Below are 27,500 nucleotides of genomic sequence, written 5' to 3'. Positions count from 1 at the left end.
TATCATCGATACGGCGGGCTCCGGTATGGGAATATCATCGATACGGGGGGCTCCGGTATGGGAATATAATTGATACGGGGGGCTCCGGTATGGGAATATCATCGATACGGGGGGCTCCGGCATGGGAATATAATTGATACGGGGGGCTCCGGTATGGGAATATAATTGATACGGCGGGCTCCGGTATGGGAATATCATTGATACGGGGGGCTCCGGTATGGGAATATAATTGATACGGGGGGCTCCGGCATGGGAATATCATTGATACGGGGGGCTCCGGTATGGGAATATAATTGATACGGGGGGCTCCGGTATGGGAATATCATTGATACGGGGGGCTCCGGTATGGGAATATAATTGATACGGGGGGCTCCGGCATGGGAATATCATTGATACGGGGGGCTCCGGTATGGGAAAATAATTGATACGGGGGGCTCCGGTATGGGAATATCATTGATACGGGGGGCTCCGGCATGGGAATATCATTGATACGGGGGGCTCCGGTATGGGAATATCATTGATACGGGGGGCTCCTGTATGGGAATATAATTGATACGGGGGGCTCCGGTATGGGAATATAATTGATACGGGAACCGGTATGGGAATATAATTGATACGGGCTCCGGTATGGGAATATAATTGATATGGGAACCGGTATGGGAATATAATCGATACGGGCTCCGGTATGGGAATATAATTGATACGGGCTCCGGTATGGGATTATAATTGATACGGGCTCCGGTATGGGAATATAATCGATACGGGCTCCGGTATAGGAATATAATCAATATGGGCTCCGGTATGGGATTATAATTGATACGGCCTCCGGTATGGGAATATAATTGATACGGCCTCCGGTATGGGAATATAATTGATACGGTATGGGAATATAATTGATACGGCCTCCGGTATGGGAATATAATTGATACGGGCTCCGGTATGGGAATATAATTGATACGGGCTCCGGTATGGGAATATAATTGATACGGCCTCCGGTATGGGAATATAATTGATACGGCCTCCGGTATGGGAATATAATTGATACGGTATGGGAATATAATTGATACGGCCTCCGGTATGGGAATATAATTGATACGGGCTCCGGTATGGGAATATAATTGATACGGGCTCCGGTATGGGAATATAATTGATACGGGCTCCGGTATGGGAATATAATTGATACGGCCTCCGGTATGGGAATATAATTGATATGGGAACCGGTATGGGAATATAATCGATACGGGCTCCGGTATGGGAATATAATTGATACGGGAACCGGTATGGGAATATAATTGATACGGGCTCCGGTATGGGAATATAATTGATACGGTATGGGAATATAATCGATACGGGCTCAGGTGCATCAGACTTTCAGCTCTAACTTCAAAACGCTACAGGCCTCAACTCAGTTCCAGTGGCATCTGAAAGATAAGACTCTACATGAAGTAGAAGCTAAATATGTATTACATTTTTTTAAACATTAAAAAAGTTAGTTATAGTGGTTGGCACTTCATAACTAGATTCTTAACAAATTTCTGATGGATCAAAACATTTTGGACCACTGGGGGGTTAAAATGTGCCTGTGTTGGTGCCTTTAGGGTTAAATGAATTACCGTCCAACAAAGACATGGACTGGAGTTCTATTTATAATGAATGACCGTCCAACACAAAGACACGGACTGGAGTTGTATTTATAATGAATGACCGTCCAACACAAAGACACGGACTGGAGTTCTATTTATAATGAATGACCGTCCAACACAAAGACACGGACTGGAGTTCTGTTTATAATGAATGACCGTCCAACACAAAGACACGGACTGGAGTTCTATTTATAATGAATGACCGTCCAACACAGAGACACGGACTGGAGTTCTATTTATAATGAATGACCGTCCAACACAAAGACGCGGACTGGAGTTCTATTTATAATGAATGACCGTCCAACACAAAGACACGGACTGGAGTTCTATTTATAATGAATGACCGTCCAACACAAAGACACGGACTGGAGTTCTATTTATAATGAATGACCGTCCAACACAAAGACACGGACTGGAGTTCTATTTATAATGAATGACCGTCCAACACAGAGACACGGACTGGAGTTGTATTTATAATGAATGACCGTCAACACAAAGACACGGACTGGAGTTCTATTTATAATGAATGACCGTCCAACACAAAGACACGGACTGGAGTTCTATTTATAATGAATGACCGTCCAACACAAAGACACGGACTGGAGTTCTATTTATAATGAATGACCGTCCAACACAGAGACACGGACTGGAGTTCTATTTATAATGAATGACCGTCCAACACAAAGACACGGACTGGAGTTCTATTTATAATGAATGACCGTCCAACACAAAGACACGGACTGGAGTTCTATTTATAATGAATGACCGTCCAACACAAAGACACGGACTGGAGTTCTATTTATAATGAATGACCGTCCAACACAAAGACACGGACTGGAGTTGTATTTATAATGAATGACCGTCCAACACAAAGACACGGACTGGAGTTCTATTTATAATGAATGACCGTCCAACACAAAGACACGGACTGGAGTTCTGTTTATAATGAATGACCGTCCAACACAAAGACACGGACTGGAGTTCTATTTATAATGAATGACCGTCCAACACAAAGACACGGACTGGAGTTGTATTTATAATGAATGACCGTCCAACACGTCTTCGTGAGTTTGGGGCCACGGTCTGGGGTTGGAGCTGAGTTAGGACACACTTTGTGTGTTAGAGTGTGTACGTGCGTGTCCCTACCTCTGGTAGTTGAAGAGGCGTGAGCCCCACTGTGGATGTTGCCCTCTGGCTCCAGAGTGGAAGAAGCAGGAGTCTGTCCCGTCAAACTTATTCAGCCCATCGGCCGTGTTACTGGAGGCGTGGCTATGGACCACGTCCAATAGGACGGTGATCCCCAAAGAGTGGGCGGTGTCCACCAACCTCTTCAGGTCCTCAGGGGTACCGAACCGACTGGAGAGAAGGAGGAGAGGAAGGCACGGACGGGGGACAGGGGACGGGGGACAGGGGACGGGGGACGGGGGTAAACATTATGAAAGAACATATTGTTTTGTAGAAAACATCTTAAGATCATGGAGACAGGAAGTCGTGTGTCGTGTGAGACAGGAAGTCGTGTGAGACAGGAAGTCGTGTATCGTGTGTACGGGACACGCACGGTACGAATAGTCCAATGAAATTCTTACTAGCAGGTTCCTTCTCCACAAAGAAACATTAAGAACTAACACAAACTTACAGGAAATGGCAGTAGAACAGAATAAACCTTTTAGGAAGGAAAGAGAGACATAAAACGTATATATTTCAAATTCTCCAGTTCTATAGCTCTAGCATAAAGAACTCAGATGCACAGCCCTGCTTTGACCAGGAAATAAATTCCTCTCACGCTGCCGGGCAGGGGGACTCACGCTGCCGGGCAGGGGGACTCACGCTGCCGGGCAGGGGGACTCACGCTGCCGGGCAGGGGGACTCACGCTGCCGGGCAGGGGGACTCACGCTGCCGGGCAGGGGGACTCACGCTGCCGGGCAGGGGGACTCACGCTGCTGGACAGGGGACGTGTGTATGGCATGTGTGAATCTAAGGCGTGTGTTACCTGGAGGTTGTGCGTGTGTTACCTGGAGGTTGTGCGTGTGTTACCTGGAGGTTGTGTGTGTGTTACCTGGAGGTTGTGTGTGTGTTACCTGGAGGTTGTGTGTGTGTTACCTGGAGGTTGTGTGTGTGTTACCTGGAGGTTGTGTGTGTGTTACCTGGAGGTTGTGTGTATGTTACCTGGAGGTTGTGCGTATGTTACCTGGAGGTTGTGTGTGTTACCTGGAGGTTGTGTGTGTGTTACCTGGAGGTTGTGTGTATGTTACCTGGAGGCAGCAAAGAAGTTGGTGACCTGGTATCCAAAGCTTCCATAGTACGCATGCTCCATGATGGCCATCAACTGGACACAGTTATAACCTGAAAGAGACATAACCAGTTATAACCTGACAGAACCAGTTATAACCTGACAGAGAAATAACCAGTTATAACCTGACAGAGACATAACCAGTTATAACCTGACAGAGACATAACCAGTTATAACCTGACAGACATAACCAGTTATAACCTGACAGAGAAATAACCAGTTATAACCTGACAGAGACATTATTAGCAGTTATAACCTGACAGAACCAGTTATAACCTGACAGAGACATAACCAGTTATAACCTGACAGAGACAGAACCAGTTATAACCTGACAAAGACATTATTAGCAGTTATAACCTGACAGAACCAGTTATAACCTGACAGAACCAGTTATAACCTGAGAGAACCAGTTATAACCTGACAAAGACATTATAACCAGTTACAACCTGACAAAGACATAACCAGTTATAACCTGACATACACCTTATTACCAGTTATAACCTGACAGACATAACCAGTTATAACCTGACAGAACCAGTTATTACCTGACAAAGACATTATAATCTGACATAGACATTATAACCAGTTATAACCTGACAAAGACATAACCTGACAAACATTGTAACCAGTTATAACCTGACAAAGACATTATAACCAGTTATAACCTGACAGACATTATAACCAGTAATAACCTGACACAAACATTAAAACCAGTTATAACCTGACAAAAAGACAACCTGACAAAGACATTATAACCTGTTATAATTCAGATGTAAATTGAATGGAGAAGGTGTACTGTGGCTATTCACGGCGTGTTTCTAGATGAAATACCTCCCTACTCTACGCCGTAAGGAGTTGAACAGCACACCAGTTGTGGGATTTAGACAGGGCTGGGATAAGAGGCTAAGAGATAGTGTTTCAAAGTGTTGCAGCATGGCCTTACCCCTGCAGCGCTCCACGCAGACAGGAGAGAGAGAGGAGAGGCTGAAGAAGAAAGGAGGAGAGAGAGAGAGAGAAGGCATCCCTTTCTGACATTTATTCGTCCACGGATGGACTCCCTACCAAGTTCCTGGGGGCTTAGCTGTGCTCCGACGCCGTGTGTGTGTGTGTGTATGTGTGTGTGTGTGTGTGTGTGTGTGTGTGTGTGTGTGTGTGTGTGTGTGTGCGCGTGTGTGCGCACGCTCTGTATGGGGTCGTCTAAGACCCTGCTGTGAGCTCCTCTAACAGGTCAACGCTACCAGAGCTTAGCTCACATCAGCGTGAGAGACAGAGAGAGAGAGAGAGAGAGAGAGAGAGAGAGAGAGAGAGAGAGAGAGAGAGAGAGAGACAGAGAGAGAGAGACAGAGAGAGAGAGACAGAGAGAGAGAGACAGAGAGAGAGAGAGAGACAGAGAGAGAGAGAGACAGAGAGAGAGAGACGAGAGAGAGAGAGAGAGACAGAGAGAGAGAGACAGAGAGAGAGAGAGACAGAGAGAGAGAGAGACAGAGAGAGAGAGAGACAGAGAGAGAGAGAGACAGAGAGAGAGAGAGACAGAGAGAGACAGAGAGAGACAGAGAGAGACAGACAGACAGTTTGAGATTTTCTATACTCAAGTATTAACACAAAATGGCCTTTTCAGAAATTAAACATCTTATTTTATCAACAAGAAATAGTTTCCCTCCACAAAACATAACACTCCTTCGTAAACCGACTTCTCCTCAAACAATGGAAGGTCTTTTACAGCCGAGAAAAACAGAGAAAAACTCAAAATCCACTTTTAATGTCCCTTTGACTAATCCTTTATAAACACATCTTTACCATATCCCCCCCGTCTATCTTGTGTTTCCTACTCAGACAAATGGACATCTTGTCCCAAAATAACATTTAACAGTTGACGTTTTATTTTCTGTTGCTTACTGTATCGAAACCCCAAAGTAAAACCAGTGTTATTGAAAAATCTCCCCTACAGCTGTAAACAAAAGATTATAGTATTTCAAAAAGAGGTTTGATCCTCTCACACTCCCTAAAACAGTGAAAAATTGTTTCTCTTATATTACATAAAGGACATCCATCTACAACATCTGAGTTAATAACAGAAACAAAAGAATTAACTGCAATGATGCCATGTATCACCCCCCATTACATATCACCAGTCCCCTTTAGTAACGGTGGTTACCTTGTCATCATCACCCTCCATTACATATCACCAGTCCCCTTTAGTAACGGTGGTTACCTTGTCATCATCACCCCCCATTACATATCACCAGTCCCCTTTAGTAACGGTGGTTACCTTGTCATCATCACCCTCCATTACATATCACCAGTCCCCTTTAGTAACGGTGGTTACCTTGTCATCAACACCCCCCATTACATATCACCAGTCCCCTTTAGTAACGGTGGTTACCTTGTCATCATCACCCTCCATTACATATCACCAGTCCCCTTTAGTAACGGTGGTTACCTTGTCATCATCACCCCCCATTACATATCACCAGTCCCCTTTAGTAACGGTGGTTACCTTGTCATCATCACCCCCCATTACATATCACCAGTCCCCTTTAGTAACGGTGGTTACCTTGTCATCAACACCCCCCATTACATATCACCAGTCCCCTTTAGTAACGGTGGTTACCTTGTCATCATCACCCTCCATTACATATCACCAGTCCCCTTTAGTAACGGTGGTTACCTTGTCATCATCACCTCCCATTACATATCACCAGTCCCCTTTAGTAACGGTGGTTACCTTGTCATCATCACCCTCCATTACATATCACCAGTCCCCTTTAGTAACGGTGGTTACCTTGTCATCATCACCCCCCATTACATATCACCAGTCCCCTTTAGTAACGGTGGTTACCTTGTCATCATCACCCCCCATTACATATCACCAGTCCCCTTTAGTAACGGTGGTTACCTTGTCATCATCACCCTCCATTACATATCACCAGTCCCCTTTAGTAACGGTGGTTACCTTGTCATCATCACCCTCCATTACATATCACCAGTCCCCTTTAGTAACGGTGGTTACCTTGTCATCATCACCCTCCATTACATATCACCAGTCCCCTTTAGTAACGGTGGTTACCTTGTCATCATCACCCCCCATTACATATCACCAGTCCCCTTTAGTAACGGTGGTTACCTTGTCATCATCACCCCCCATTACATATCACCAGTCCCCTTTAGTAACGGTGGTTACCTTGTCATCATCACCCTCCATTACATATCACCAGTCCCCTTTAGTAACGGTGGTTACCTTGTCATCATCACCCTCCATTACATATCACCAGTCCCCTTTAGTAACGGTGGTTACCTTGTCATCATCACCCTCCATTACATATCACCAGTCCCCTTTAGTAACGGTGGTTACCTTGTCATCATCACCCTCCATTACATATCACCAGTCCCCTTTAGTAACGGTGGTTACCTTGTCATCATCACCCTCCATTACATATCACCAGTCCCCTTTAGTAACGGTGGCTTGTACAGTGCTCTCCAAGCTGGCTTTACCTTGTCATCGAGGCCCAGTTTTACCCTCCAAGGAGTGTCATTTCTATTTATCTTTATTTAAAAACCTTGATACACCCCCTATATAACTCCTTACCATTCACCTCATCCAAACCCAGCTCTTCCAACCCTCTGACATCCACTAATAAATCCCTTCTGTTTGACTCTGGGATATTGGGTGTAATCCTTAGTCTGGGAAATGGGGAGTCTTCATCTGGTGCCTTTTTTTGTAGTAACTCTCGAGCATAATTCACTCCTCTACTGACAGAGTCTTCCTTAAAACTTCCCAGCAGTTGTTCGACAATCTTCTCCGACATCACACCCAGATGTTGAGCCACCCGTCCTCCAACCATTCATGTGGGCCCAGCCATGTCCGTTAACTTCCTGAGGGGGATGATGTTGCCCTTCACCAACATCTTGGAGAAATGTGGAACAGATTCAGTTGTACAATCCAGTCTTGCCTCCAAACACCAGAGGTTCCTCCAGCAGCCAATGTCCTGACTCAGCCTTAGTGCGAGGTTCCTCCAGCAGCCAATGTACTGACTCAGCCTTAGTGCGAGGTTCCTCCAGCAGCCAATGTACTGACTCAGCCTTAGTGCGAGGTTCCTCCAGCAGCCAATGTACTGACTCAGCCTTAGTGCGAGGTTCCTCCAGCAGCCAATGTACTGACTCAGCCTTAGTGCGAGGTTCCTCCAGCAGCCAATGTACTGACTCAGCCTTAGTGCGAGGTTCCTCCAACAGCCAATGTACTGACTCAGCCTTAGTGCGAGGTTCCTCCAGCAGCCAATGTACTGACTCAGCCTTAGTGCGAGGTTCCTCCAACAGCCAATGTACTGACTCAGCCTTAGTGCGAGGGTCCTCCAACAGCCAATGTACTGACTCAGCCTTTGTGCGAGGTTCCTCCAACAGCCAATGTACTGACTCAGCCTTAGTGCGAGGTTCCTCCAACAGCCAATGTACTGACTCAGCCTTAGTGCGTCTGGACACCTTCATTATTATTATTATTAAGTCGTTATTGACTTGTTTATTGTTTACTCCATGTGTAACTCTGTGTTGTCTGTTCACACTGCTATGCTTTATCTTGGCCAGGTCGCAGTTGCAAATGAGAACGTGTTCTCAACTAGCCTACCTGGTTAAATAAAGGTGAAATAAAAAAATAAAAATAAAAATTATACTCCAAACCCTAAGAAGGCCTCTGTAAAACGGAGGTACTCCCTCCCTAGAAATCTGGCTACTATGAACCACATATAAAGCCTTCTTTAACTCTAATCCCCCTACCTGCTGTAATACCAGACCTGTCACCCCACTCTCCACACCACATTTTCCGGTCCGTAAAGCAACCTTTGACTAAACTGTTACCAGAAAGCAGCAGCCCACCTAGCAAGACCTTGTCCCCTCTCTTCTCTTTTGACAAATACAAAAACACTTTCTGGAACCCAATGCTATTTATCCCCCCCAAAATAAATCTACAATAATTGCCTGTATCTTGGCCAGAAGGCCAGACGGTGGCTCTTAACATGACAACCGATGCCACAGTGCAGAGGCAACCACATTATTAACAATAAGAGGACATACGACATTCTTCCACCATTACAACCCCCCCTAATTCCATTTTTCTTCCCCCCCATTGTCCTCTCAGCCCCTAGTTACACTCCCAAGATACTTCAAAATCTCCCTTATACCATTCATTTTATTTAAAAAAATTTATTTTATAAATTTTACCCCCTTTTTTCTCCCCAATTTCGTGGTATCCAATCGCTAGTAATTACTATCTTGTCTCATCGCTACAACTCCCGTATGGGCTCGGGAGAGACGAAGGTCGAAAGCCATGCGTCCTCCAAGAAGCACAACCCAACCAAGCCGCACTGCTTCTTAAGGCCACCGGCCTCCAGTTCTTCACCTCCATAGGGTAACTGCCCTCTATCTAATTCCACTTGGGCTAGTGAGCTCCTGTCCAACAGCTGATTTGAGGCAATTAATAATCCTTCTTCGTCCATTCTTTTTCTCTAAACCTAAGAAAAATGTGGATGAGGCATCCATTTCTGAGATTCCCTGAAACGTACTTCTCACCAATAACCCCCTGTGCTCTGATACCCAGCAGGTCTGGTAATGAGAGGCTGTTTTTCCTCTTGAATGGCCTGAATATGGCCTCGATCTCCTGTGGTCTCAGAACCAACATCAGGAGTCCCACTGTCTCAGACTCTAGGACGTTCATTGATCTGGCGATATCTCTGGTGACATTCATGGTGTATTGATTACAGAATAGTTGAATCTGGATGTTCCCCTTTATCCCACCGCTGTTGAAGAGATACAAAACTGTCCTTTCAGATTTCCACCTCTCCCAGAAAAAAACTGAAAAAACATTTCCTGAAGTGATCATCACTCAATAACGTTTATATTAAAATGCCAGGATGCACGTGTGGGTGTTACAGCGTTAATGTACACAACCTCCTGTTATTAAACAATGATCAGAAAATCACCCTTGATTAACCAGACCTGAGATGTTATTGTTTTGCCCGTCTATTTAACATGGCCAGAGCGATGGTGTTCTCTATCACTTGGGCCCTATGTGTACTGTCGTCTAGTGCCTCCATGTTGGCTCCGCCAAAATATCACAGCTCATGTGTTACAAGAAGGCGTTGAGTCTATATGAGGTTCTTTGTGATTTCATTCTACAAATCCCTGACTGTACAGTTAAAATCCCCAGTATGGAATAAATCATCCTCGGTATTACATTTCTCAAAAGGTATTTGATCATCTCTGTAAAAAACATACCCTCTCGACTGTCACTGCTGGGGCATATACATTTATTAAACACATAGGGATGTTGTCATATCTAACTTTTAATAACCTCAACTACCTCTTCAACCTCATATCACAAAGGCAAGAACCCTTTTTCAGAACAGGATGTCCACACCCCCACTTTGAGTTTTTGTGACGACACACCACTGCCAACTATCCATAAGAGGGAATACCGACGTCTGTGTCTCCTACAACACCACTGCCAACTATCCATAAGAGGGAATACCGACGTCTGTGTCTCCTACAACACCACTGCCAACTATCCATAAGAGGGAATACAGACGTCTGTGTCTCCTACAACACCACTGCCAACTATCCATAAGAGGGAATACAGACGTCTGTGTCTCCTACAACACCACTGCCAACTATCCATAAGAGGGAATACAGACGTCTGTGTCTCCTACAACACCACTGCCAACTATCCATAAGAGGGAATACAGACGTCTGTGTCTCCTACAACACCACTCTCAACCATCGTATTCAGCTTTTCAATCGAATCTAAGAATATCAGAACAACGTTATTTATCCATGAGGAAGATTTTATGCCTTTATTTATTTATATATATTATCCTACCCAGGGTAGCACATTTTGTGGAATACTCAGAGGTGGAGACTTTCCACAGAAATATATGCAAATTAATATTAATGCCATTTAAATGTAGATGTTTTTTTGCATTGGATATATTTAACATATCATATGGAGACTTTTTTATTTTTACCTTATCATAAGTAGACATAATTGCAAATTATTAAATCCTTCCAATAGAAATTTAAAAAACAATTGAGTTACTAATTTAACCTTTTTTTAAAACAATTTTTTTTTTTTTTTTTATCTGTCGTTTTGCCCCTGAACAAGGCGGTTAACCCACTCTGTCACGTTCTGACCATAGTTCTTGTGTGTTGTGATTGTTTTAGTGTTGGTCAGGACGTGAGCTGGGTGGGCATTCTATGTTGTGTGTCTAGTTTGTCTGTTTCTATGTTTGGCCTAATATGGTTCTCAATCAGAGGCAGGTGTTTTGTGTTGTCCCTGATTGGGAATCATATATAGGAGGCTTGTTTTGTGTTGGGGTTTGTGGGTGGTTGTTTCCTGTCTTTGTGTTTTCTCTGCACCAGATAGGGCTGTATCGGTTTGCCACATTTGTTATTTTGTATTTGTTGTAAGTGTTTATCGTTATATTAAACATGTTGAGCACTGGCTACGCAGCGTTGGTCCGATCCCTGTTACACCCTCTCTTCTCGTGAAGAGGAGGAAGGCTGCCGTTACACACTCTTCCCCCGGTAGGCCGTCATTGTAAATAAGAATGTGTTCTTCACTGACTTGCCCAGTTAAATAAAGGTTAAATAAAATAAATAAAATGAGTTGACTCTTCACATGGGATGATTTCACTGAACAACTAAAGGCAATATTGAATGATCCCCAATGATCCATTGCATTTCCCCAAAACATTTTCTACATATTTTAGCTGTTGGTTGTCTTTCTCCCAGGCTTCCATGTCTTCTCCCTGGACCTCCTCAATGTCCACCTCTTGAACATCAGACTCTGAGGCCTCATCGTCACTGTCACTTTCCAACCTTGTTGAGGATTGCTCGTTGTCAGGCTCAAAAAGCCTCAAATTTGCCCGGATGGCAACCAATTTTTCAACCCTTGTATTGGTCAGCCTGTTGCGTGCTTTGGTGTGTGTGTTCCCAAACAAGGACCAGTTGCGCTCTGAGGCGGCTGATGTTGGTGGGATTTGGAGGATGATGGAGGCAACAGGGGAAAGAGCCTCAGTTCCACAAAGTCCCTTCCACCAGGTGGCTGATGAGATATGTTGGCACGACTGCCATATTGCATCTCCATCCCAAAGCCCTTGCATGGAAGTGTACTTCGCCAGACTGCCAACAACCTTGCCCTCATCCAGGCCAAGGTGGCGAGACACGGTAGTGATGACACCATAGGCCTTGTTGATCTCTGCACCAGACAGGATGCTCTTGCCAGCATACTTGGGGTCCAACATGTACGCTGTGGCGTGTATGGACTTCAGGCAGAAGTCTTAACGCTTTTTGATGTATTTCAGAACTGCAGTTTCCTCTGCTTGGAGCAACAGTGAAGTGGGCAGGACAGTACGGATTTCTTCTCTTACATCTGCAAGCAGAGTCTGAACATCAGGCAGGATGGCATTGTCTCCCTCAATCCGTGCAATGGCTACTGCTATAGGTTTCAGGAGTTTCAGGCTGCTTACCACTCTCTCCCAAAATACATCATCCAGGAGGATCCTCTTGATGGGGCTGTCCATATCGGCAGGCTGTGATATGTCCATTTCATGGAGACACTCCTTCCCCTCCAGGAGACTGTCAAACATGATGACAACACCACCCCAACGGGTGTTGCTGGGCAGCTTCAATGTGGTGCTCTTATTCTTCTCACTTTGCTTGGTGAGGTAGATTGCTGCTATAACTTGATGACCCTTCACATACCTAACCATTTCATTGGCTCTCTTGTAGAGTGTATCCATTGTTTTCAATGCCATGATGTCCTCGAGGAGCAGATTTAATGCATGAGCAGTACAGCCAATGGGTGTGATGTGAGGGTAGGACTCCTCCACTTTAGACCAAGCAGCCTTCATGTTCGCAGCATTGTCTGTCACCAGTGCAAATACCTTCTGTGGTCCAAGGTCATTGATGACTGCCTTCAGCTCATCTGCAATGTAGAGACCGGTGTGTCTGTTGTCCCTTGTGTCTGTTGAGGGGTGGAGATGATGTAGTTAATTATTCCTTGCCCAGGAACATTCGACCACCTATCAGAAATGATTGCAATACAGTCTGCTTTCTCTATGAGTTGCTTGACCTTCACTTGAACTCTGTTGAACTCTGCATCCAGTAAATGAGTAGATAAAGCATGTCTGGTTGGAGGGGTGTATGCTGGGCGAAGAACATTCAGAAATCTCTTCCAATACACATTGCCTGTGAGCATCAGAGGCGAACCAGTTGCATAAACAGCTCGAGCAAGACATTCATCAGCATTTCTCTGACTACGTTCCTCCGTTGAGTCAAAGAAACTTCTGATTCCAGGAGGACCATGAGCTGTTCATATCGATAAGGTGTCTGATTCATCGTTATCACCTCGAATAGAAGTAGAGGGACTTTTGTCAGAGGTTGCTTGTTGTGAGCGCTGAGGGAACTTTATGCACTTGGCCAGTTGATTCTGCATATTTGTTGCATTCTTCACCTATGATTTGGCACAGTATTTGCAAATGTACACAGCGTTTCCTTCTACATTAGCTGCAGTGAAAATGTCTCCACACATCAGATAGTGCCCGTGGGTTTTTCCTGTAAATATTTGAAAACACGGAGTAAAAAAACATATATATACAATTCCATGTACAGATAAATATTTAAGCAGTTTGATTAAACAACTCCTTTGTAAGATAAATGTTTTTAAATAAAATATGTATGGAAACAGGTGAATTAAGACTCCTCAGTTATCAGGCTCAACTATACTAAAACCCACATGGTAATAAAAACTAACAGGCAGAAATTGTTAACACGTTAGAAATGATTTAAACACACTTTGATGGAGGCTACTATTTACTAGTTAACACAAAATCATGTACGTCATAAAATATTTTCACCCCACCCAGTATTGTAATCAAAACTTACCAGACAGCATGTAGTCCTTGGCTCAGACAGTGTAGTAGTGTGGGCTCAATAGCATCTCATTAGTGTACAAGATCTTGAGAATCAGCTGCACATGTGATGGAAGATTGCACTGTTCATGCAGAGGGTTGCATTCCATTGAATTGGGGAATAGTTTAACCAAAATATGCCACAAGACCTAGAATTGCCTTGTGTGTATCCCACAAAAAAGGTTCACCGTTATATTTTTTATTAATGAATTTAAACAAAATTCCCCAAATTCCAGGGCTTAACTTCCCAAGGAAAATGTCCAGAGAAATTCCTGAAATTTACCATGGGAAGGTTTTCCCGACCCTTTGTAACCCTAATCATACCCAATGATAGCGCCCACTGCTAAGCTACATTCTACCACAGAACGCCCTGCCGCAGCAGGAATCTTCACCCCACGCCGCCGACTAAGTTATTCAAACTCCAAACCTCCACGAGTTACAACCTCTGGCTGGATACGCCCTCGAGAAAAACACCCTCAACTACCCCACCACCCGACACGTGCTTAGTGACAAATACACCCTCAACTACCCCACCACCCGACACGTGCTTAGTGACAAATACACCATCAACTACCCCACCACCCGACACGTGCTTAGTGACAAATACACCCTCAACTACCCCACCACCCGACACGTGCTTAGTGACAAATACACCATCAACTACCCCACCACCCGACACGTGCTTAGTGACAAATACACCCTCAACTACCCCACCACCCGACACGTGCTTAGTGACAAATACACCATCAACTACCCCACCACCCGACACGTGCTTAGTGACAAATACACCCTCAACTACCCCACCACCCGACACGTGCTTAGTGACAAATACACCCTCAACTACCCCACCACCCGACACGTGCTTAGTGACAAATACACCCTCAACTACCCCACCACCCGACACGTGCTTAGTGACAAATACACCCTCAACTACCCCACCACCCGACACGTGCTTAGTGACAAATACACCCTCAACTACCCCACCACCCGACACGTGCTTAGTGACAAATACACCCTCAACTACCCCACCACCCGACACGTGCTTAGTGACAAATACACCATCAACTACCCCACCACCCGACACGTGCTTAGTGACAAATACACCATCAACTACCCCACCACCCGACACGTGCTTAGTGACAAATACACCATCAACTACCCCACCACCCGACACGTGCTTAGTGACAAATACACCCTCAACTACCCCACCACCCGACACGTGCTTAGTGACAAATACACCCTCAACTACCCCACCACCCGACACGTGCTTAGTGACAAATACACCCTCAACTACCCCACCACCCGACACGTGCTTAGTGACAAATACACCCTCAACTACCCCACCACCCGACACGTGCTTAGTGACAAATACACCCTCAACTACCCCACCACCCGACACGTGCTTAGTGACAAATACACCCTCAACTACCCCACCACCCGACACGTGCTTAGTGACAAATACACCCTCAACTACCCCACCACCCGACACGTGCTTAGTGACAAATACACCCTCAACTACCCCACCACCCGACACGTGCTTAGTGACAAATACACCCTCAACTACCCCACCACCCGACACGTGCTTAGTGACAAATACACCCTCAACTACCCTACCACCCGACACGTGCTTAGTGACAAATACACCATCAACTACCCCACCACCCGACACGTGCTTAGTGACAAATACACCATCAACTACCCCACCACCCGACACGTGCTTAGTGACAAATACACCATCAACTACCCCACCACCCGACACGTGCTTAGTGACAAATACACCCTCAACTACCCCACCACCCGACACGTGCTTAGTGACAAATACACCCTCAACTACCCCACCACCCGACACGTGCTTAGTGACAAATACACCCTCAACTACCCCACCACCCGACACGTGCTTAGTGACAAATACACCCTCAACTACCCCACCACCCGACACGTGCTTAGTGACAAATACACCCTCAACTACCCCACCACCCGACACGTGCTTAGTGACAAATACACCATCAACTACCCCACCACCCGACACGTGCTTAGTGACAAATACACCCTCAACTACCCCACCACCCGACACGTGCTTAGTGACAGAGAGACCCTCAACTACCCCACCACCCGACACGTGCTTAGTGACAGAGAGACAAATAAAACCTTAAAAAAACTCAACATATATACATTTATAAACACCAAAACACAATAGAGTGAAAAGAATTCCACTCGCTCCCACAATCCCTCCTGCTTCCCGACTCACTCCCAGCATGCACTATGACGAGACGGAGAGTAAACACCCCCAAAAAAGACTAAAATAATGATTTTCCAGAGAAGATCCAGATCTCAGGGAATTAGACCAAATTTCTCAATTGGTACTATATATATATATATAGTACTGTACACACTACAATTACTGAGGTTTATATATATATGAGTACTGTACACACTACAATTACTGAGGTTTATATATATAGAGTACTGTACACACTACAATTACTGAGGTTTATATATATAGAGTACTGTACACACTACAATTACTGAGGTTTATATATATATAGAGTACTGTACACACTACAATTACTGAGGTTTATATATATAGAGTACTGTACACACTACAATTACTGAGGTTTATATATATAGAGTACTGTACATACTACAATTACTGAGGTTTAAATATATATAGTACTGTACACACTACAATTACTGAGGTTTATATATATAGAGTACTGTACACACTACAATTACTGAGGTTTATATATATATATATAGTACTGTACACACTACAATTACTGAGGTTTATATATATATATATAGTACTGTACACACTACAATTACTGAGGTTTATATATATATATATAGTACTGTACACACTACAATTACTGAGGTTTATATATATATATATATATATATATATAGAGAGAGTACTGTACACACTACGATTACTGAGGTTTAAATATATAGAGTACTGTACACACTACAATTACTGAGGTTTATATATATATATATATATAGTACTGTACACACTACAATTACTGAGGTTTATATATATATATATATATAGAGTACTGTACACACTACGATTACTGAGGTTTAAATATATAGAGGACTGTACACACTACAATTACTGAGGTTTATATATATAGAGTACTGCACACACTACAATTACTGAGGTTTATATATATATATATATAGTACTGTACACACTACAATTACTGAGGTTTATATATATATATATATATATATAGAGTACTGTACACACTACGATTACTGAGGTTTAAATATATAGAGGACTGTACACACTACAATTACTGAGGTTTATATATATATAGAGTACTGTACACACTACAATTACTGAGGTTTAAATATATATAGTACCGTACACACTACAATTACTGAGGTTTATATATATAGGGTACTGTACACACTACAATTACTGAGGTTTAAATATAGAGAGTACTGTACACACTACAATTACTGAGGTTTATATATATAGAGTACTGTACACAGTACAATTACTGAGGTTTATATATATATATATAGAGTACTGCACACACTACAATTACTGAGGTTTAAATATAGAGAGTACTGTACACACTACAATTACTGAGGTTTATATATATAGAGTACTGTACACAGTACAATTACTGAGGTTTATATATATATATATATATATATAGAGTACTGTACACACTACAATTACTGAGGTTTAAATATATAGAGTACTGTACACACTACAATTACTGAGGTTTATATATATATATAGAGTACTGTACACACTACAATTACTGAGGTTTATATATATAGAGTACTGTACACACTACAATTACTGAGGTTTAATATATATAGAGTACTGTACACACTACAATTACTGAGGTTTATATATATAGAGTACTGTACACAGTACAATTACTGAGGTTTATATATATAGAGTACTGTACACACTACAATTACTGAGGTTTAAATATATAGAGTACTGTACACACTACAATTACTGAGGTTTATATATATAGAGTACTGTACACACTACAATTACTGAGGTTTATATATATAGAGTACTGTACACACTACAATTACTGAGGTTTATATATATAGAGTACTGCACACACTACAATTACTGAGGTTTATATATATAGAGGACTGTACACACTACAATTACTGAGGTTTATATATATATATATATATATATATATATATATATATATATATATAGGGTACTGTACACACTATGATTACTGAGGTTTAAATATATAGAGTACTGTACACACTACAATTACTGAGGTTTATATATATATATATATATAGTACTGTACACACTACAATTACTGAGGTTTATATATATATATATATATATAGAGTACTGTACACACTACGATTACTGAGGTTTAAATATATAGAGGACTGTACACACTACAATTACTGAGGTTTATATATATAGAGTACTGCACACACTACAATTACTGAGGTTTATATATATATATATATATATATAGTACTGTACACACTACAATTACTGAGGTTTATATATATATATATATATATAGAGTACTGTACACACTACGATTACTGAGGTTTAAATATATAGAGGACTGTACACACTACAATTACTGAGGTTTATATATATATAGAGTACTGTACACACTACAATTACTGAGGTTTAAATATATATAGTACCGTACACACTACAATTACTGAGGTTTATTTATATATAGGGTACTGTACACACTACAATTACTGAGGTTTAAATATAGAGAGTACTGTACACACTACAATTACTGAGGTTTATATATATAGAGTACTGTACACAGTACAATTACTGAGGTTTATATATATAAATAGAGTACTGCACACACTACAATTACTGAGGTTTAAATATAGAGAGTACTGTACACACTACAATTACTGAGGTTTATATATATAGAGTACTGTACACAGTACAATTACTGAGGTTTATATATATAGAGTACTGTACACACTACAATTACTGAGGTTTAAATATATAGAGTACTGTACACACTACAATTACTGAGGTTTATATATATAGAGTACTGTACACACTACAATTACTGAGGTTTATATATATAGAGTACTGTACACACTACAATTACTGAGGTTTAATATATATAGAGTACTGTACACACTACAATTACTGAGGTTTATATATATATAGAGTACTGTACACACTACAATTACTGAGGTTTATATATATAGAGTACTGTACACACTACAATTACTGAGGTTTATATATATAGAGTACTGTACACACTACAATTACTGAGGTTTATATATATAGAGTACTGTACACACTACAATTACTCAGGTTTAAAAATAAGCTCAACTGGACACCTTAATGAGGCAGTGAATGAACTGAGAGAGAAAGCACGCAGGGCATTCTACGCCATTAAAAAACAAGTTCAAATTGAAATACCTATTATAATTTGGCTAAAACTAATTGAATGTCATTGAACCAATTGCACTTTATGGCAGCGAGGTGTGGGGTCCAATTGCGAAACAAGATTTCACCCAATGGGACAAACACCCCGTTGAAACCCTGCATGCAGAGTTCTGTAAGATTCTCCTACATGTCCAGAGGAAAACTACAAACAATGCATGCAGGGCAGAATTAGGCCAATATCCACTAATAATAAAAACTCAAAAAAGAGCAATTCAGTTTTGGAAACATCTAAAATACAGTGAACCCCTCTCATATCATTACCAAGCCCTGCAATGCCAAGAGCTGACCAACAAAAATAGTCCCCTCATCCAGCTGGTCCTGGGGCTGAGTTCACTAACCTGTTCTACTAACACACTGAAGCCTCAGTCCCCTCATCCAGCTGAGACAAAGACCCCGCAGGGCTCTAATGAGAGACACAGACCCCACAGGGCTCTAATGAGAGACACAGACCCCACAGGGCTCTAATGAGAGACACAGACCCCACAGGGCTCTAATGAGAGAGACAGACCCCACAGGGCTCTAATGAGAGACACAGACCCCACAGGGCTCTAATGAGAGACACAGACCCCACAGGGCTCTAATGAGAGACACAGACCCCACAGGGCTCTAATGAGAGACACAGACCCCACAGGGCTCTAATGAGAGACACAGACCCCACAGGGCTCTAATGAGAGACACAGACCCCACAGGGCTCTAATGAGAGACACAGACCCCACAGGGCTCTAATGAGAGACACAGACTCCACAGGGCTCTAATGAGAGACAGACCCCACGGGGCTCTAATGAGAGAGACAGACTCCACAGGGCTCTAATGAGAGACAGACCCCACAGGGCTCTAATGAGAGACAGACCTAATGAGACACAGGAGCAGCTTCAGTAGCAGGTTCATCCTAACCCAGACGTTCCACAGAGACGTTTAAACCATCATTCTGACCCACAGACATGAGGCATTTTAACGAGTGTAACGGATGAAGTGTTTCGTGATGTCTTCCTGTTGTGAACGGTTGTGTTTGGATTTCTCCTCCTCCACGGTAGAAAACAGCACACTGGAACCAGATTATTCTGTTAGGGATACTACAGGTGCCTTCATGTGGCTGTTTCTCATCACCTTGTCCTTGTTAACTTATTGACGAGTTGGGATCAATACTCCCGTCCATCTCTCCCGTCCTTCCCAACGTCCCATTATAGGTGCTGACTGTGCATCCACACAGTAAAACGCATGTCCTTCTGTAAAATGAACATTAAGTAAAATAGACTGGGGAAAGTTTGTGGATAAAACGGTAGGCAGTTTCCCCAACTATCTACGTTAAATGCGGAGAGGACTGCAGCTGTCTGTCTGTCTCTGTCTCTCTGTCTCTAGATCAACAGCCCTTCTGTGTGTCTGTTATCCTCCACTGTCATCGGGTTCCTTCAGACGCTTTACGGTAGACGTTTGGCCATTGCTGTTTTCATACCCACCCAGGTCTTTGATTTTGGGCAGGACGTTGAGGGTGAAGTTGGTGTAGGTGGCGATCTCTTCCGCCGGTGAGGCGATGCCAACGTGAGCTTCGTATATACGCAGAGACCTGGGACGCTTAGGACGGGTGTGTTGGTGCTACAGAGGAGAGGAGAGGGCGTGAGAGAGAGAGAGAGAGAGAGGAGAGAGAGAGAGAGAGAGAGAGAGAGAGAGAGAGAGAGAGAGAGAGAGAGAGCGAGAGAGACAGAAAGAGAGAGTGAGACAGAAAGAGAGAGAGAAAGAGACAGAGAGACAGTGAGAGAGAGAGAAAGAGACAGAGAGACAGTGAGAGAGAGTGAGAGAGAGAGAGAGAGAGAGAGAGACAGAGAGAGAGAGAGAGAGAGAGAGAGAGAGAGAGAGAGAGAGAGAGAGAGAGAGAGAGAGAGAGAGAGAGAGAGAGAGAGAAGAGAGAGAGAGAGAGAGAGAGAGAGAGACAGAGAGAGGGAGAGAGAGGAGGAGAAAAGTTACTGAGGGGGTAAATTAGTTTGGTTGAGCGTCACTGTTCATCTCACATCAGCTAAGAAAGAAACACTCACAAACAAACATTTGTTCAACAGAAACGTTGTGAAACCACAGGAGCCTTGTATCAGGCTACGCTTCACACACTGGTACCACAGGGCCCCGAGACAACAGTACCACAGGGCCCGAGACAACAGTACTACAGGGCCCCGAGACAACAGTACTACTGGTACTACAGGGCCCCGAGACAACAGTACCACAGGGCCCCGAGACAGCAGTACTACAGGGCCCCGAGACAACAGTATCACCGGTACTGCAGGGCCCCGAGACAACAGTACCACCGGTACTACAGGGCCCCGAGACAACAGTACCACTGGTACTACAGGGCCCCGAGACAACAGTACCACCGGTACTACAGGGCCCCGAGACAACAGTACTACAGGGCCCCGAGACAACAGTACTACAGGGCCTGAGACAACAGTACCACAGGGCCCCGAGACAACAGTACTACAGGGCCCCGAGACAACAGTACTACAGGGCCCCGAGACAACAGCACTACAGGGCCTGAGACAACAGTACCACAGGGCCCCGAGACAACATTACCACAGGGCCCCGAGACAACAGTACCACAGGGCCCCGAGACAACAGTACTACAGGGCCCCGAGACAACAGTACTACAGGGCCCCGAGACAACAGTACCACAGGGCCCCGAGACAACAGTACTACAGGGCCCTGAGACAACAGTACTACAGGGCCCCGAGACAACAGTACTACAGGGCCCCGAGACAACAGTACCACTGGTACTACAGGGCCCTGAGACAACAGCACTACAGGGCCCCGAGACAACAGTACTACAGGGCCTGAGACAACAGTACTACAGGGCCTGAGACAACAGTACTACAGGGCCCGAGACAACAGCACTACTGGGCTCCGAGACAACAGCACTACAGGGCCTGAGACAACAGTACTACAGGGCCCCGAGGCAACAGTACTACAGGGCCCTGAGACAACAGTACTTCAGGGACTGAGACAACATTACTACAGGGCCTGAGACAACAGTACTACAGGGCCCTGAGGCAACAGTACTACAGGGCCCTGAGACAACAGTACTTCAGGGCCTGAGACAACAGTACTACAGGGCCCGAGACAACAGCACTACTGGGCTCCGAGACAACAGTACTACAGGGCCTGAGACAACAGTACTACAGGGCCCCGAGGCAACAGTACTACAGGGCCCTGAGACAACATTACTACAGGGCCCCGAGGCAACATTACTACAGGGCCCTGAGACAACAGTACTACAGGGCCCCGAGACAACAGTACTACTGTTACTACAGGGCCTGAGACAACAGTACTACAGGGCCCCGAGGCAACAGTACTACAGGGCCCCGAGGCAACAGTACTACTGGGCCCCAGAGGAAACAGTACTACTGGGCCCCGAGGCAACAGTACTACTGTTACTACAGGGCCTGAGACAACAGTACTACAGGGCCCCGAGGCAACAGTACTACAGGGCCCCGAGGCAACAGTACTACTGGGCCCCGAGACAACTGGTACTACAGGGCCCCGAGACAACAGTACTACAGGGCCTGAGACAACAGTACTACAGGGACTGAGACAAAAGTACCACAGGGCCCCGAGACAACAGTACTACAGGGCCCCGAGACAACAGTACCACAGGGCCTGAGACAACAGTACCACAGGGCCCCGAGACAACAGTACTACAGGGCCCCGAGACAACAGTACCACAGGGCCCCGAGACAACAGTACCACTGGTACTACAGGGCCCCGAGACAACAGTACCACAGGGCCCTGAGACAACAGTACTACAGGGCCCTGAGACAACAGTACTACAGGGCCCGAGGCAACATTACTACAGGGCCCCGAGGCAACAGTACTACAGGGCCCCTAGGCAACAGTACTACAGGGCCCCGAGGCAACAGTACTACAGGGCCCCGAGACAAAAGTACTACTGGGCCCCGAGGCAACAGTACTACTGGGCCCCGAGACAACAGTACTACAGGGCCCTGAGACAACAGTACTACAGGGCCCCGAGCAACAGTACTACAGGGCCCTGAGACAACAGTACTACAGGGCCTGAGACAACAGTACTACAGGGCCCCGAGCAACAGTACTACTGGGCCCCGAGACAACAGTACTACAGGGCCTGAGACAACAGTACTACAGGGCCCCGAGCAACAGTACTACTGGGCCCCGAGACAACAGTACCACTGGTACTACAGGGCCCCGAGACAACAGTACTACAGGGCCCCGAGACAACAGTACTACTGGTACTACAGGGCCCTGAGACAACAGTACCACAGGGCCCCGAGGCAACAGTACTACAGGGCCCCGAGACAACAGTACCACAGGGCCCCGAGACAACAGTACTACAGGGCCCTGAGGCAACAGTACTACAGGGCCCTGAGACAACAGTACTACAGGGCCCCGAGGCAACAGTACTACAGGGCCCTGAGACAACAGTACTACAGGGCCCCGAGGCAACAGTACTACAGGGCCCCGAGACAACAGTACCACTGGTACTACAGGGCCCCGAGACAACAGTACTACAGGGCCCCGAGGCAACAGTACCACAGGGCCCCGAGACAACAGTACCACAGGGCCCCGAGACAACAGTACCACAGGGCCCCGAGACAACAGTACCACAGGGCCCCGAGACAACAGTACCACAGGGCCCCGAGGCAACAGTACCACAGGGCCCCGAGACAACAGTACCACAGGGCCCCGAGACAACAGTACCACAGGGCCCCGAGGCAACAGTACCACTGGTACTACAGGGCCTGAGACAACAGTACTACAGGGCCCCGAGGCAACAGTACCACAGGGCCCCGAGACAACAGTACCACAGGGCCCCGAGACAACAGTACCACAGGGCCCCGAGACAACAGTACCACAGGGCCCCGAGACAGCAGTACTACAGGGCCTGAGACAACAGTACTACAGGGCCCCGAGACAACAGTACTACAGGGCCCCGAGCAACAGTACTACAGGGCCCTGAGACAACAGTACTACAGGGCCTGAGACAACAGTACTACAGGGCCCCGAGACAACAGTACTACAGGGCCCTGAGACAACAGTACCACTGGTACTACAGGGCCCCGAGACAACAGTACTACAAGGCCCCGAGACAACAGTACTACAGGGCCCCGAGACAACAGTACTACAAGGCCCCGAGACAACAGTACTACAGGGCCCCGAGACAACAGTACTACAGGGCCCCGAGACAACAGTACTACAGGGTCCCGAGACAACAGTACCACTGTTACTACAGGGCCCCGAGACAACAGTACTACAGGGCCCCGAGACAACAGTACCACTGTTACTACAGGGCCCTGAGACAACAGTACCACTGGTACTACAGGGCCCCGAGACAACAGTACTACAAGGCCCCGAGACAACAGTACTACAAGGCCCCGAGACAACAGTACTACAGGGCCCCGAGACAACAGTACTACAAGGCCCCGAGACAACAGTACTACAAGGCCCCGAGACAACAGTACTACAGGGCCCAGAGACAACAGTACCACTGTTACTACAGGGCCCCGAGACAACAGTACTACAGGGCCCCGAGACAACAGTACTACAGGGCCCCGAGACAACAGTACCACTGTTACTACAGGGCCCCGAGACAACAGTACCACAGGGCCCCGAGACAACAGTACCACTGGTACTACAGGGCCTGAGACAACAGTACCACTGGTACTACAGGGCCCTGAGACAACAGTACCACTGACGAACAACAGAGAGCTAGGAGGGAGGGAAAATGGTGGGAAGGAGCAAAGGAGAGCATTGAAAGAGAGAATAGAGAGAGATGATAGAGAAAGCGAGTGAGTGAGGTTAGTTTTACATCCCACAGGGAATAACTGAGAAACCGTCCAACTCAAACTGGTGAACAACTGTTTCTGTCTGGGTTTCTGTCTATAAACCTGACGCAACAGCTGAAGAGGAGGAGGAGAGGGAGAGAGGAGGAGAGGGGGGAGAGCAGGAGGAGAGGGGGAGAGAGGAGAGCAGAGGGGGGAGAGCAGAGGGAGGAGAGCAGAGGGGGGAGAGCAGAGGGAGGAGAGCAGAGGGGGGAGAGCAGAGGTAGAGGGGGAGAGAGGTAGAGGGGGAGAGAGGTAGAGGGTTGGAGGAGGAGAGCAGAGGGAGGAGAGAGGTAGAGGGGGGAGAGACGTAGAGGAGAGAGGTAGAGGAAAGAGATAGAGGAGAGAGGTAGAGGAGAGAGGTAGAGGGTTGGAGGAGGAGAGCAGAGGGAGGAGGAGAGCAGAGGGAGGAGAGAGGTAGAGTGTTGGAGGAGGAGAGCAGAGAGAGGAGAGAGGTAGAGGAGAGAGGTAGAGGGTTGGAAGAGGAGAGCAGAGGGAGGAGGAGAGCAGAGGGAGGAGGAGAGCAGAGGGAGGAGGAGAGCAGAGGGAGGAGGAGAGCAGAGGGAGGAGAGGTAGAGGGTTGGAGGAGAGCGTAGAGGGGGGAGGTAGAGGGGGGAAGGATGAGGAGAGCAGAGGGAGGAGATAGGTAGAGGAGAGAGGTAGAGGGGGGAGGAGGAGAGCAGAGAGAGGTAGAGGAGAGAGGTAGAGGAGAGAGGTAGAGGAGAGAGGTAGAGGAGAGAGGTAGAGGAGAGAGGTAGAGGGGGGAGGAGGAGAGCAGAGAGAGGTAGAGGAGAGAGGTAGAGGAGAGAGGTAGAGGGGGGAAGGATGAGGAGAGCAGAGAGGTAGAGGGTTGGAGGAGGAGGAGAGAGGTAGAGGGTTGGAGGAGGAGAGAGGTAGAGGGTTGGAGGAGGAGAGAGGTAGAGGGTTGGAGGAGGAGAGAGGTAGAGGGTTGGAGGAGGAGAGAGGTAGAGGGTTGGAGGAGGGGGAACGATCCTTTATTAAGCGTTACATAAACATGTCTCCATTAGAAACACAAACATCAAAAGCCTCATGCTGCCAAGCCCTGCTTACAGTGAAGAGCTCCTTCACACCAGGGTGTCTGCCTGGGAAATGTTAATAGCACTTCATTAAAAAGGAGGAAGCTTTCTGCAATAAGAGGCTTCTCACAATGCTAGAGGACACACACACACACACACACGGTACATACCAGAAAAGGTCTGATCGGGTCCCAGTGTATCCAGTCATAGGTGTTGGAGTCCACATGTTTGTGACAGTATTTGGCCCACGGAGAGATACGGAATAACTCCTCCCCTTCTGACGTCAGTACCACTAGCTGATTGGACAAGACACGTTGAAGAAGGAAATGACATCAAATCAAATGTATTTATAAAGCCCTTCTTACATCAGCTGATATCTCAAAGTGCTGTACAGAAACCAGGCCTAAAACCCCCAAACAGCAAGCAATGCAGGTGTAGAAGCACGGTGGCTGGGAAAAACTCCCTAGAAAGGCCAGAACCTAGGAAGAAACCTAGAGAGGAACCAGGCTCTGAGGGGTGGCCAGTCCTCTTCTGGCTGTGCCGGGTGGAGATTATAACAGAACCAAGATGTTCAAATGTTCATTAATGACCAGCAGGGTCAGATAATAGTATCAGAGGCGAGCAGGTGACGAAGACGATATTTATCTAGCCAACAAGACACCAAAGATATTAATACGAACCTTTATCTAGAAGTGAAAGATTGGAAGGATGAAAAAAACCCACCAAATATCCTTTCAAGATATGTAACTTTTAAAAACACAGAATTCAAAGTTTGATCTGACGTTTGGTGTTTAGCGAAGCAGCTAGCTAGCCGAGCAGAGCAGCTAGCTAGCCGAGCAGAGCAGCTAGCTAGCCGAGCAGAGCAGCTAGCTAGCCGAGCAGAGCAGCTAGCTAGCCGAGCAGAGCAGCTAGCTAGCCGAGCAGAGCAGCTAGCTAGCCGAGCAGAGCAGAGCAGCTAGCTAGCAATTTTGCTGCCGTTAAACTAGCTTTGTGTTGTTTGCTGCAGTGCAACCCCGTTTCTGGTTAATGTATTTCACGAAACTCGTTGCTACAACAAGTGGCAACTTTGTATCAAAGTTTCATCACGTCATTGTGACGAGGTATCGTTACCATGGAACCGGTCTCAATCCGATGGCTGGTCTTTTTGATCTGAACGTCCCGTCTTTAGTCAGCTGTTGGACGACAACATTTTATTAACTGCCTAGTTTTGTCTCGTCTCTCCTTCGCGTCTGTTGTATCTGAACTGGGCCTTAAACCCCTTCTTAAGACTGGTGGACAAGAGATGAACAGACCGACTCC

At 45.7% G+C, this 27,500-nt stretch overlaps 1 protein-coding gene across 1 annotated transcript in view; it reads right to left on the bottom strand.

The window, feature by feature from the left end:
- Nucleotides 1-27,500, bottom strand: part of gbe1a (glucan (1,4-alpha-), branching enzyme 1a) — a 239,766-nt gene that overhangs the window by 152,263 nt on the left and 60,003 nt on the right. The window contains exons 4-7 of the mRNA XM_071364995.1: nt 26,372-26,497; nt 20,788-20,923; nt 3,897-3,987; nt 2,790-2,999 (exon numbers count right to left, since the gene is read on the bottom strand). Of these exons, the coding sequence (XP_071221096.1) occupies nt 2,790-2,999; nt 3,897-3,987; nt 20,788-20,923; nt 26,372-26,497 (563 nt within the window). The remainder of the gene's footprint in view (nt 1-2,789; nt 3,000-3,896; nt 3,988-20,787; nt 20,924-26,371; nt 26,498-27,500) is intronic.

The sequence above is a fragment of the Salvelinus alpinus genome, chromosome 24 (genome assembly GCF_045679555.1).
Source record: "Salvelinus alpinus chromosome 24, SLU_Salpinus.1, whole genome shotgun sequence".
Taxonomy (NCBI): Eukaryota; Metazoa; Chordata; class Actinopteri; order Salmoniformes; family Salmonidae; genus Salvelinus; species Salvelinus alpinus.
This window is presented reverse-complemented; position numbering and strand designations above follow the sequence as displayed.